The sequence below is a fragment of the Oculina patagonica genome, chromosome 2, assembly GCF_052425735.1.
Source record: "Oculina patagonica isolate OP01 chromosome 2, crgOcupat, whole genome shotgun sequence".
Taxonomy (NCBI): Eukaryota; Metazoa; Cnidaria; class Anthozoa; order Scleractinia; family Oculinidae; genus Oculina; species Oculina patagonica.
The window spans coordinates 12,063,872-12,078,303 of record NC_135759.1 but is presented as its reverse complement, the minus strand read 5'-3'; the positions used below and the strand labels follow the sequence as shown (position 1 = coordinate 12,078,303).

The 14,432-nt window shown below is 37.3% G+C and overlaps 2 protein-coding genes across 4 annotated transcripts in view; one reads left to right on the top strand and one right to left on the bottom strand.

Moving 5' to 3' along the window:
* LOC144639395 (allantoicase-like) overlaps window positions 1–2,245 on the bottom strand; it is a 70,192-nt gene extending 67,947 nt beyond the window's left edge. The window contains exon 1 of the mRNA XM_078498711.1: window positions 2,092–2,245. Coding sequence (XP_078354837.1) covers window positions 2,092–2,151 — 60 coding nt within the window. The 5' untranslated portion in view covers window positions 2,152–2,245. The remainder of the gene's footprint in view (window positions 1–2,091) is intronic.
* Window positions 2,246–2,334: 89 nt separating this feature from the next.
* Window positions 2,335–14,432, top strand: part of LOC144639678 (coiled-coil domain-containing protein 172-like) — a 95,997-nt gene continuing 83,899 nt past the window's right edge. For 2 of the 3 annotated variants that reach the window (XM_078498973.1, XM_078498966.1), the window contains exons 1-2: window positions 2,335–2,685; window positions 7,300–7,502. In XM_078498973.1, the coding sequence (XP_078355099.1) occupies window positions 2,607–2,685; window positions 7,300–7,502 (282 nt within the window). In that variant the 5' untranslated portion in view covers window positions 2,335–2,606. The remainder of the gene's footprint in view (window positions 2,686–7,299; window positions 7,503–14,432) is intronic. The other variant, XM_078498962.1, reaches the window with a different exon arrangement.

Sequence of the window (14,432 nt, the reverse complement as noted above, 5' to 3'; positions counted from 1 at the left end):
TTTGATGATGTATTATTGAAAATTACATGCTAGGCAACAGTTTCTTGGATTGGTTGCCTGTTATTGTTAATTTTTGACAATAAAATTATTAAATTGTTATTTTGGAACTCTAACGTTCGGGTCAACATTTTATCATGCGCAGAAAGAACGTGACAAGGCCCGATACATTAATGACCATTACGACGCACTGCCACATGGCAACAAACGTCAAAAAAAGACCAGAAAATGGGGTCGAGGCTATCGAGATCGCAGTTTATTGAGGGTCTCAAAGGAGTTTACCGTCAGCCGTGAAACTGCCAAAAATTAACCGTGAAATGTCAACTATCAAAAAGGGGCAATTTTTACCGTTAACCATCAAAAAAGCAGTTTTTATTAACTGTCAAACCGGATCGCGATTTCAGCAGCTCATCTCGGATTTTGGCTCTCAGAGAATCGTTTTAGCTGGTAATCCAGTTTCCATGTTCCTAGAAAATATACTCTTTCCATCTAAAAGTATTTCCGGTTTCTTAATTATAATATTTTATTAATGATTATTAATGATTTACTGCATTAATAAAATAACCATTAGAAGTCTTGGAGTATGTTGATTTAATTTCACTTGACAGATTTCATTACTGATAAACCAAAACAACCTCCAGAACACAAATGTAAATATAAAAAACACAAAAGTTCATTTTAACTTCAACTCACGGAATAATTTTTTTTTTTTGATAACCGTCAACCGTCAAAACTCCTAACACTAAACCGTCTACTGTCAAAGCAACAGCCCTATCAGGTGTGTAGCCAAGTTTTCTGCTTAGAGGGGTCCCAGATGCTAGCCCGATAGACAATCAAGAGCCTCCGGCGCTTGTTGTTAGGGGGTCTGGGGCATGCTCTCCCGGAACATTTTTGTATTTAACGCCCTCAGAAGTGCTGTTTCCTTGATTCTGAACACAAATTTCTAATAATCCCAATGCAAAATTTCGGTAGCATTTTACAAACTTTGAATACTGGCGAGGTTATTTAGAATAAAAGTTAGTTCCAGTAGTTCTGCTTTAATTTTTTTCCTAAATTTATCGTCTTAAGCTTATGTTGTCAAATGACCGAAAGCCTTGAAACCGGCCTCTTTATCGACCTTCATTTGAATGTATTTTACTTTGAAGAGCTTTCAATGGTATTCGTCTAGGTCAAATAAAGTTCACTTATCACGGAAAATCTATAAGTAAATCACGTGTCACGCTCTTGTAAAATAGTAAATCACACATCACGCTGTGATCTCCAGTCCCGCATCACGCGGCTTATTTTGGCTCCATCACACATCACGCTGCTAATTTCAGGGCCATCACGCCTCACGCAAAAACCCTTTGCCACCCTGATAAAACAGAAGATGTTTACGATGCATAAAATGTATTTTTTAAAATATTCATTGGTTTTCGAACTACATAAAAACTACCAATTTTTTTTTCTTTTATTTTTAAGTATGAGAAAATCCAGCATGTACACAAATGCCTTATCTGGTTTCGTTTGTGTAGTCTGGATGCAACTTGCCAAATTCGGCTTGTGAAGATAGCTACCTCTCGTCTTCCATTTTGAAGCGCTTTCAGAAACCCTTATTGTGTTCCAGTAAATTATTCAAACTTGTCGCATTCTCAAAATTATTTAGCACCTGGAAATGAACGCCCGTTTTTTTCAACTAGATGTGTAACGTATTCGTTTGCCCCTGGGGCCTACAAAATGTTGTAAGAATTTATAAATGGTTCATTTGTTAAAACTGATAATAATCGATAAAATTGGTTTCCGATGATCGATTTTCATAGATTGGACACGTCGGAAAAATAAATTATCACTGGAAATGTGTACTTTTCCAGTACTCGCAAGGGAATATTAAATAAGAAATTATGCCTCCTAAACGAATATGGAAACCCCACTTTTTATTTCAAAATTTAAGTCCCCTTATGGTAATCAACAAATAGGCAAAGTTTGGTTAAAAATCTATTTTTAGTTCTATTTCGGGGCAATGACCTTAAAGTAACTCCTCTCAGTCTATAGCTTGACTGATTATACCCGGCCGCACACTTTTGTATCTTTCGGGCAAATATTTTGGCCACTTACCCTCTCACACGATAAATCGTTTAAATCAACAAACGCTGGTTTCTGAATGGCTTCTGACATTTTCTTGCTGCTCCACTGCGCCAACTTTTCCACAGAAAGCAGCTCAGAACCGTACCTGTGAGCGACCAGACGAGTAACCAGACGAAACAGACAATATTCCGTTTCCAGAGCCCACGATCCTTCTGGTCTGCGACAGGTCTCTTTTGCCGTTGGTACTTCATGTATTCCTTATTGCCCCGCGGGCCCAGAGGTAAAATGTGTGGATTCAGTGAACGGCACCGGAAAAATCTAACCTGCGATCAGGCTTTCTTTTTTTTTCGCGGCGGAGAGACTACACCGACGTGGGAAAAATAACACCTGATCGCAGGTTACTTGCGAGTGGACGAGACGAAAACACCACCATTTTGATGGTCATCACGTGACATAACCCTCGTGTTGTTATACATACCAATGCAACCTGGCTGGAAGTTGTCGCCTCACTCTTTTTGTTGAAATTTTTCCTATGCCCCAAAAACATGAGTATTAATGACTTATTTGCGCAAATTATACAGTCAGAGGAGAGAATTAGGGAACGCTTTTCCAAACTTCGCGAAGGTAAGTAAGCTTATAAATGAAATTTTAAAGTTCTTGATGATGCCGCACGCACACGCACTCAAGACTTGCGAGACAAGCGGTATAGAAAAAGCCGCCATTTTAATGTGTGCGTGCTAATCACGCGTAAATTTATGTGCAGTAAGGGATGCGCAATGCAATACTGAGGAGTTGCCTTAAACTGTTTTTAACTGGCACAGAAAAACCTTTGTGTAGTACTTTGCTGACCGTCGCAATAAAACACAGCCTGAAATCTCAAAAATAAGGGACGAAACGTTTATGACCAATGTTTGTTGAGCTGTAAACATTTTGACAGGGCGTAGTCTATAGCTGTCTAGTCTGTGTGAGTACACAGCTCGTGTGAAATGTAAAATTATCTGCAGAAGATCGATAAACTGTAAAGTTTTATCTGGTCAACATTGTAAAAACGCTTAGAAACATGTAGTTGATTAGTACCAAAATTAACTGTCATGCATATCTTTGGACATAGTTAGTATGCTTTGGAGTGGCACTAAATACAACAATCTCTTCATTTGAAATGGACTCCAATATCAAAGGATACCACCAATACAACAAAATCTCAACACCTTCACTGAAACAAACCCATCGGGCCATTTCTTGACCTACAAATGTGGTAGACCAATATGCAGTTTGCATAGACTTGTTTGGTTATTTCATTGGCCAAAACCAATTTTCTCTTAGCCAGAATTCTCAAGCTAACTTAGGTTTGGGCAGAAGAACTTTGCCATCTTCACTGGCTCTATAATTTTTAACTGCGCTGCGCAGTTCTTGCTCTGCACAGGGTTTATTTTTTTTGTCGGTGACCAGTCCCAAACCTCCACTTGGTCATGCCTAAGGTCACGTGATGTTTAGAAGCTACAAATCAGTAACAAATGGAAAATTTTCTTATTTTTTGTCTTTCCAAAAAATTGTTTAGTGTGAAATATTCGATTTTGAAGCGTTTGACTCATGGAAAATACTAAATTTCCACGCTTTCAAAAAGAAATATAATTCAACGGGCCAGATTCTAAGCATACTGGTAAATACCATTACGTTGGTGTAAAAGAATGTGCTGACGTGACAAGTTTCACTTTCGATCGGCTAGACCTTGAGTCACAATTTTTCAAAGCTATCATCAGCTAGCTTTCAAATCTTTGCGAATCCGTTGGTCTTTACTTAACAAATTTATTGCAATGTATTTCTCTTTTAAGGGTAATCTATTTTTTTTTGCCTGTGTCATTTAAAGGATTTTAGAGATATGAAGAAAAATTCCTTTCACAAACTTGCCCTGACTTGTACCGCTTACGTCATTCGGTATGCTAGGGAAATACCCTCTGTGCTAAAAACAGGTTCAGCGTCCGCACGTGGGAATTTGGCCAGAATTTGCATATAAGAAAAATTATTATTCGCGGCTGGAACAAGTCAAACATGAAATGTCACACAAAGTTTGCCAGTTGCTGCTTTTTCAATCGCCTATTGTAATACGAAAACCGAAAGAGGGGCAAAATTTTGAACTGTTTAAGATGTTTAAAAATAATACTAACAGTATAGTAACTGAACATTTATGTATGGAATTTGCGCACAACAAATTTGTAATTATTATTATTATTATTATTATTAACTGCGAAACATGGTCAATGGGCCAGTTTTCAGTTTTATGCAAATGGCGAATACTGTCAAAATTCTCATAGATACTTGCGTTCCTGGCATGAAGCCAGATGTACTTATGAATTGATCTTGCAGACCCAGGGACAGTTGTTGTAGACTAACGACCGAAAAATCCTGTCGTCCCGATAAGCTAAGCGATAGTTTGGTTTCACGGATGAGGATCGTGGGAATAATTTAAATTTGGCCGGCATTAGCATATAAGAAAAATATTTACAGTTGACTCCTGATAACTCGAACCTTCAAGGGAAATTGAAAATGGTTCAAGTTATCGGGAGTTTGAGTTATCGGAAGTTGATCACAAATGAACAAAAATAAGGAAAAAACCGTGTTTACTGATTTTCTATTCATACAGTGTTGACCGGTGTACATTTTAAACAAATTTAATTCGAGTATAGAAGAGCCAAAAGAAAAAGGAACAATATATTTCTAAATCACTGTATAACACCTGACACCAGAACGTAACGTAACGTGAAACAGAGCAAACCAGCTGCGAACATCGTAGGTTTCAAAGACAACAGCGCTATAGGCTACTGCTGCAGAGTTTATGCCATTTACTTTTCCGAGCAATGGTCAGTTAATTCATCCTGGTTGGATTTGAAAGAATAGGTTTCACCCTCCACAAACAATCTAAACGTCTGTAGCACGTCAAGTATGTTAATGGCATGCCACAGTTTGTGTTTTGAGGGGCGTTTCGGGAACGGCTCTGACTCGTGTACGCTTTTATTTCCACAGAAATACAATGTTTTGGACTACGGTACACTTTTTGTTTTGACTTTTCACATCTTGACAAACATGGTTCGAGTTATCGAGGGTAAAATTATATAGAAAATGACCTGAAGGGAAATGAAAATTGGTTCAAGTTAGCGGGAGATTCGAGTTATCAAGGGTTTGAGTTACCGAGGGTAAAATTACAGTAAATGTTTGACGGAAATCCAGGGGAAATCGATTTTGGTTCGAGTTAGCGCGAGGTTCGAGTTATTGGGAGTCGACTGTAATTGCAGATGGAACTAGTCAACCATGAAATGTCACGCAAGGTGTTTTCTTACCATTTTGTTTGTCAGTCGCAACATTGTATAACACAGATATAAAAGGATTTGGGGGTGGTGCATTTTTCGTTTCCCTCACATGGCTCCCCTGGAGTGGTCACGTGACCAGTGCAGTTTTAAGCTCTAAGAGCTTCTTGTTATCTTTAGGGTTGATAAATTTGTAGGTTACTTTTTGGCAATTTCAGCTTTTCTACAGTCATTGATAATTTCATACATGACAACAGTGTACTTGTGAGTTCTGTTCTCTTTGAGTTGATTTCCATGTATGGCTTTCTTGCAATCAAATTCCAGAAATTTTAACTAACCATTTTGGCTATAGTGAAAGCCCAGAACCTACTAGCCAAAACTATTTTTTTTTCTTGCCTGTGGCTAGTTGGTTACCGTTAGTCTCAAGCCCTGGACTATCCGGTAGTTTCGCCTACGAGTCGATTCGCTAACGACCAGTTCGCTAACATGTTAGGTCGATTCGCCTACGTCTGAAGTTGGTTCGCTTACAAACTTTAGGTCGTTTTGCTATAACGTATTATGAAGATTCATATTTTAAAATATAGCGATAGAACATTACAATACCAAATCAATTAACCTGCGATCAGGCGTTTTTTCTTGCAGCCAAATCAATCCGCATTTAAGACTTCTTTGAATTCATACTTTGATTTTGACAATGCCATCAAATTCAACGACGTAACACGGAAGTAAGCAACATTTAATAAAATGACCAGTATTTCGATCCGTCTTGTTTATATAAGGTTTGAAAATAGACCCAGATATCTTGGGGCTTTCAAGCTTTACTTTTTGAAGCGATACGAGTTTGTCTTTCGGCAAGCGCGTTTCAATCATCTATATCTCGGAGAAATAGAGCTCTTATTAAGATTTACACTTGGTTTACCAAGGTGAGTTCGATTGTCTTGATTTCAAAATTATTTCAGCGTTTCTCTTCTCTTGATGAAGAAGCTTTGCTCTTCTGTTGATGAAAAAGAACTAAATAGACGTTACTAGGGTAATAAACAAAAAACCCTGTTAAGGTGATTCCAGTGAATTGCATTGTGCATTCTTTAGTAACTTTATACGTTAGCGAAACGACCTAAAGTTCGTTAGCGAACCGACTTCAGACGTTAGCGAATCGACCTTACTCGTTAGCGAACTGGTAGTTAGCGAAACCACTCGTAGGCGAAACGACCGCAATTGGGACTATCAGTAGTACTTACCCAGGGGGGTACCCAAAGTATACATGACGGGGGGTCTGACGGAGCTTCATATTGCAAACCCAAAAAAATAAACAAGCCTGAAATTTTAGACCCAAAAAAATACCTGACATCAAAATTTCAAAATACCTCAATACTGATTTATTCAATTAAGCAAAACTTTCTAATGCATGGAACACACGTCGCTGAAAAAAAGTTCAAATGAATATTTTTCTGACCCACTGATCGCAAAGAAAACCCAAAACGAAAAGTTCGCTTGGAGATAAGACCCAAAAAAATACACGTATTAATTTAAGACCAAAGAAAATACGGGACAGATCCCTTGACTCAAAAAAATACAGAGCGTGTAAATTTTCAACCCAAAAAAATAAGTCGGACCCCCCCCCCCCCGTCATGTATACTTCGAGTACCCCCCTGGGAGTACTTACGGCCTGCAAATAAGATTATAGAATAGAAACTTTATTAAAAATAATGTGTCAATACCACAATAGCTAAATGGGGGAATCCCATACTAATCTGGGGACACAATTTGATGAAATTCCAAAGTTCATACAAATTTGTGAATTCCAATTTGACAGTGAAAATGATTGCAAAATTATTTTTTAAGTTATGTTCAGTGACCCTTTATATTTTGTCATGTCTATATTTAATAAGCTTTAATAATAAATTAAGCTTCCATCTGTTTTTGTTTGTGTTGATAGTAAACAAGGAAATCCAGGAATACCAAGTGAAATATCAAGACTTAACGGATGAACTTAAATCGCTGCAAGGATTATTGGTGCTAAAGAGCCAATGTTTGGCTGAAGAAGAATTGAACCTTAAGTGGTTTACTATTCAAGAACACGTTTCAACTGAAAAGAGAAAAGAGCTATCAGGAAGAAATGCGCATCTCTTTCAGCTAAAGGTATTGTTCTTAGATTTTACTAAGATATCTAGAATCTTCTCAGGGTTCACAAGTTAATTCATGGCTGTAGCGGCCAGCCCTCAAATAAACAAGAAAGCAATGACTACCGGAGTTTACTTGAGTTAAGACATACCAAGCATACACGGTCTGAGCGGGGAAGTAGTTTATGGACAAGAGTGTTTAATTGATCTGACAGAAGTTTATATACTATATACAAGGCTAAAAAAGAGTTAAAAAATTAAAATGATAAAACCAAACATTTTCGGCTGTTTGCCATCATTAGGTTTTTTAACTCTTTTTTAGCCTTGTATATAGTATATATTTTATAAAGTGAACATTATGGACGATCTGAAGTTTATTGTCAGCAAAATTTAAGCTTCTTAAATCTTAAGATTATTAAGAAGATTATTAAAGTGCAACTTACCAAGCTCGAATGGAAGCATAGCAAGAAACCGTCAAACGTTTTTCTTTTTTTCTTCCTGGGTATTCTGCTGCTTCTTCCAGGTGACTACGTTTACATTTCGACAGCATCGTCTCCAGACACGCGAATCCACGTTACGCCATGTTGTCACGCGTGGATGCTGCGACGAGAGGCAAATGTTGTCCTCGCCGTGTGGTAGTGGAAACAACTTGATGCGCGAACAAAAGTAGCGTGCCCCTCTCCGTTGGGGAACAGTATGACTGGAGTCCAGTCTATTTTGGGCCATTTTGTTACTGTCGTGTGAGTCACAGACTATATGGCGGCGATTTTGAGTTGGTTTTGGAATTTCAAAAGCGGCTAGTTGCTGCAAGAATGACGAGGTAGGAGCATGCAAGCACGTTTTAGAAACGCATTCGCTTATCATCCTTTCTTTGGTATTTGAAGTCAGAATATAAGTGGTAGCTTTTTTTGTGTGCGAAATTCGAGCCAATTTGAACACATGTCGCACGCCAGTAGCGACCAAGGTTTTCTACCTTGTCATATTATTATGTACGATAAACATGTTACAGTAAATCGACGTAAAATAGCTCAAAATGGCTTGAAATTGCGCTGTAACAATAGCAAACGACACTATTTCATGTTCCATCAACTTTTTTAGAATTTGTGCTTTTATTTATCGCTCAAAATTTTTCCGTTTAAAACCCATATAAACTCTTATATTTTTAAAGGCTGCCATTTTACTTTAATATATTCAAATTTCATGCTTGGGCCACCTGTGTGAAATCCAGCTACATGTATGTTTACATCTTTCTGAGTGGCGTGATTTTAACAAATCTTCACGAGAGTGAAACCTCAGGTTTTCCAAAGCATGAATCCGTTCTGCAAGCTTGACTCTGAATTTGACATATTGCCAGTCATTAATGTCAAACCATCGATAAGAGGCTTGTTTATCATCTTCATTATCGATCACATCATCAAATGCTCTTTGCGCCTCATTGAAGGTATCTATCAGTTTATCCTATTGATCCCTTTCAACCTCAAGGGTTTCTAAATCAACATCTTGTTCTTTTAGTTGACAAATGTTTACAAAGAAAAGAATAGGCGCTATGACGTGCTTTACCGCATGTTTCCGTTACAGTTCCCCGTACGAAAATGTCTGGCCTTACAATAACCTGATTTTGCCCTGATTTTTTAGCCTGACAAAGACCAAATTTTCATAGCCTAACCTTAACCTTTTTAAGCCTCGTATTAACCTTAAAAATGGACCTTAATTTTTTAAGGCTCGTAGCCTGACATTTTTAAGGCTCGTAGGGACGGCCGGAAATTGTTTATTTTTAAGGCTTACATATAGCAAAAGTTAGGCTTAAAAAGCAGGCTTATTGCGCTTAAAAAGGTAGGCCTGTAAGGCTTAAAAGGCAGGCTTGTTAGCCTAAAAATTCTAAGGGCTAAAAATGCAAAATTACATGTATAACAACCTGTTTAGAAGCGGCGCCGTAAACTGGTTCATGTGACACAAAGAGTTTGCTTATTTTTCTCTCAACAAATACCTTCACGCTAAGCTGTACGTGACATTAACGTTCCATGACGACTTCGAAACCTTCTAGAATTTGAGACGTTAAGACATTCAACAACTGTTTACAACTGCAACAATTTTGAGGTCGTATATGTAGTAATTATACTAAAAAGAATGAATGCAGCCAGCATTCGGTCAACAACGTTCGCTGCATATGCACATGGCCGCCGCCGACGTGTTAGACAATTTATTACAAATTCAATAGATGAAAATTATTCCACCGAATAAAAATTACTTCATTAATTTTAGTAAGCACACACGTACACACATTGAGGCTTTTTTTTAATAAAAAGCTGCGCTTTATTTTCAACTGAATTTGAATTAAGCATGTTGTACATGTACAGTGTTGCAGACTGTTATATTTGAAAAACAAATACTCTCTACCGCATAATGTCACATCTGAACAACAAGAACGTGCAGATAGTAGTTGAATCGATGTATCTAAATTTTCCTTATGTCCACTTACCGGCCGGCCAGTGGCAGTGTGAACTTAAGACTGTGTGAAGTTGCAGTCAGGGTGCCAACGAATATATACTTCTCCTTTTGCACAACATATTATCAAGTACAAAATCCACGCATCACTGCTGTGTGCGCGGTGAAACCAGCGTCGAAATGCAACGTTCACCGTAAACAAACACATTCGCTTCACAAAAACTACATCACCGCACATTCTTGTGAGCTGGACATTTTCTACTTGAATTTAAGATTCGATCAAGCCAGATCTGAATGGTGTTATTTTACTGTAGCGGCCATCGCTTGAATAAACAGGAAAATGATGATATGACTACTGGAGTTTACTCAAGTTGAAAACTAACCTAACAAACTAAAGAAACAAATCACTTACATAACAGTCCCACTTGTCACATTAAGTAAGGGCAAAAAAAAAAAAAAAAAAAAAAAAAAAAAAGGTCAGCTTCGAGCCAAAGTGGCGCATACTGCCAGAGCTTATCCCGGTTTCCTTAGCATTAAGCAGCTAGGAGTATTTCTACTCCCCCCTGGATGGGATGCTAGTCCATCGCAGGGAACCCCCCAGCATTATTTTGCCGGTACCCATTTATACACCTGGGTGGAGAGAGGCACTATGAGAGTAAAGTGTTTTGCCCAAGAACACAACACAGTGACCCCGGCCAGGCTCGAACCCGGAACGCTCGCTCCGGAGTCCGGCGCGCTAACCATTAGGCCACTGCGCCTCCCATATAAGTAAGGGCAAACTCTACTATAAAAACTATGACTGATCACTTGCCCGAACAAAGCCAACTTTTTTTTGTAATTTGTTTATTTTTTTCCAACAACAGGTTACAATACATACAATAACTTACTTACATTACACATTACAATACATTACTAATACTTACAACTCAACTATATAACTTATTTGCAATACACTACTTGCAGTATATAGCTTACAATAACCTACACGTAATTAACTTACAATTAACTTCTTACATCACACTACAAATTTACATTTTTCTTAAAATTATAAAACACAAAGACAGTGCTGTGCATACAGACAATATAATTTTATATGTATAACGACATACAGTTCAGTAAATTGCCTTCAATTGATTAGATAGCTGTTTCAAAACAGGAAGTGCCGTGAGCTTGCTAGCTATTTTAAATTGAGAGGAGGTAGCCTAACAGATTCTTCCATTTGTCATAATGAAAGTTGATCTTGTTATTTTCTTTAGCAATTTAACGTTCAGAATCAAAAACTGCTTTCAAAGTTTTGGTGAAACTGATTGCGTTAGGAAGAGAGTTGTTATGTTTTCATCTGAAAATATTTTGTTTTCCTAATAGAATTAGATGATTCTTTTCGAATACATGTTCAACTGCGTCGGTGATCTCTAGGATCACTTCTCTTTCTATTAGGTCATAACCCCCCAGCTTAAACTAATTGCCAAAAGTTTGCTACCAAAGGACAGTCACTGTGGGAAAAAAAAGTGGGACATTTTTTCCTCTGAGGATTGGCAGAAAGAACACTGAGAGGAGAGTTGGACTTGCCAATTTTAAAGAGAAAATCATTTAAAGGAAGTATTCTATTAAGTGTCTTGTACTTATTGTACTTGTTTTGGTGTCTATTGCGCATCTAAAAGCAATGCTGCAGATTCTTTTCCAGTCAAGGGCATGCTCTGTAGAAGCATATGAAACATTGAATTTCTTTTTTTGCTGACGGACTAATCGAAATCTTTGACACCAAAATATTGTAGATTTTTTTAGAGAACAATTCACTAATAAAAGGGCATCATTGCTTGAGTACCAACTTGCTAACATGCGGTTTTGGGTGTATATTTAAAATGTGTATACAATCAATTTTATTTGACAATTAATGACAAATGTCACTAAAGCAAAGTGCGCATAAAGGATTAATAATAGTTGCTAGCTAACGTCCGGGTCACTGCTGTTACAAATTGGCAATTGACAGCCAAATTTGCAGAAAGCCATTCAATTTGAAATTTGCATTCAAACTCTGGAAAAGTCATAAAATTTTAATAAAAATAGGTCACCAAGGGTGACATGAGTCTAATGCCGTATGGCATAGTGATACAGATTGCGCGGTTTTCGTAAGCCGGTTAAAATTGGTTAGAGGTTTGTGTTCGGGAGTTTAATTTAAAATGCTTATAGCAAGCTAGGGGCATCGTGGATGATTATGGATGAAAACGAAACAGTCATAAATGTTATATGCTTCACAAAATTTAAAGTATGAACAGGAGTTGATGTTACTTCTTCCGTATTGTCCGTAAAAGCAGAAACAATTAAACATTTGGACAAGATTGCGTGACGATTTACAAAAAGCATGTTCATTACAACAAGGGTTGAAGAACTTCACATTGTTTTCTTTCAGATTTTTCACCATTTTGATGATGACTCTTGAAACAGATTTTGCAATAAAAGCACTTGAAATAGTGACTGTTACTCCATTGTACTGTAAGCACTTAGTGACAGATTTTCCTAAAAACGGGTGTAAATGCTCACGTCAATATAATGATGACCTTTTGAACGCTGGAAACTAGGCAATTATTATCGAGCTACCATACACAGGAGCGAAGACTGTTTATCATGATGTACAAATTTCGCGAATCATCACTTCCATATCAATGTAACCATTTTATGATTTTTCTAGCTGTAAGAAGAACTTAAGATCTCTGAGAGTCGTAAAAGCATGAAATTCGATTTCAGTGTATGGCAAAGGCCGGGACAGTGTAATACTGCAAAGCGGCCAAACAAACGCATTTTGATTTAGTCGCGTAACTTGATTTGCATTTATCCATGTACATCTTTTATTTTTGAAGGTTTTTGTTTGCACTGTAAAGAAAAAATTGGTCAAAATTCGAATGACTTAAATACAAAATACGAGGTAAAGTTTTCTATTTTTAAAACAAAATAAATATTTGGTCGCATTGTGTAAATAAACGCGAGTCGCCGTCGAAATATTTTTTCTCAAAGACGTCTTGCTTTTTAAGCAAGACGAAAACACAAGTGCTTAACTGAACTGAAAACGAAGATTTATTTTCACAAAAAGCTTACAAATGTCTTAACTGGAAAATTATTACGTCCTGTTCAAGTGTTGAATAATCGTGACTTGAGAAAGAACTTTTAATTATGCGTGGGAACACGTGTCGCTGATTGGCTGTTTTTAATTGAAACTAATCGTGCGTGTCCGTACGGAGTCCGTTCTTGCAGCTGATCATTGTTTTCTACATTACAGCGAACGATTATCGATCCCGAACCATTCCCTTGGGATTGCTAACAGCTTTTTTCATATAACAAAGAGTCTAATGCGCATGCGCAAAGCGCATGCAAGCATTAGACTCAAAAAACCTTCAGGCGATGGAACAGTTACAGAAATTTTGTATTTTTTTGTGCAAATTATATTTGAGGTGGTGGTTTTTAAATTAAAAAAAGCCTCAAGTTGTGTGGCAGCACTTTTCCACAGGTTGCGGTTGGTGGGTAACGGGTGGCACTGAGGATCGGTTGGATACAAGCAGGGATTTCCACCTAAAAAAGCACAAAAATGCAGGGCTACTATGAGAGGGGCCTTCATTCCTAAGGAACTCCAAGTCTTTTGTTTCGTTTATATAATTATTATGTAAACTCTCTTTTCTTGTTTTCTATTTTAGTTATATTTCTCATCCTTTTTCCTCAGGGATATTACAGTCAAAATAGTCAGCGCATGCCGCCTATTATTGCACTGCAGAATAGTCTTGATGAACATTTCGAACATTCAAATTCAATTTGAATATTGGAAATCATCCAACCGTAAACACGTGATTGGTTAATTTTTGACAGGTTCATGTGTTCACGTGTTTACGGTTGGATGATTTCCAATATTCAAATTGAATTTGAATTTTTGAAACAAATAAAGCAATCCGTTTGCCGTTAATCAAAAATATTCTGGAACAATAGGCGGCACGCGCTGGGTATTTTGACTGTAATTACATTAATTAATTAAATTTTGTAACGATCTATGATTGATATTTTTTCAATGTAACACACTCTTTGGACAAAGCACATCAGGTGGTACAAAATTGGACGACTGCAGGTAACAGCCAGCATATTTCATCCAATTTGATACCCATCACCCGATTTCATGAAGCAATGCAACAGAAAAAGTCACCTTATCAGGTCTAACTTTTTAGTCAGATCACAGTATTAAAAAAATTACCTTAACCAATCTTACCTAACTTCTAACTTGCATTCATTTCAGCCCCATTTGATTATCACTGTAGGTTTTTTCTTATGATACAGCATGTTATAGAAATTAATTGAAGGTTTATAAAATAAGTAAACCCCTTTCTGGCTTGTTGGTACAATTATGAAGGGATAAATGCCCTTGGCTTAAAGATTTTCCTCAAAATTTCACAGTTACCCTCGAAGCTTTGCTTCTCACCAACCTTACCGAATGGTAATGAGGGTATTAAAATGACTTTTGAGACTT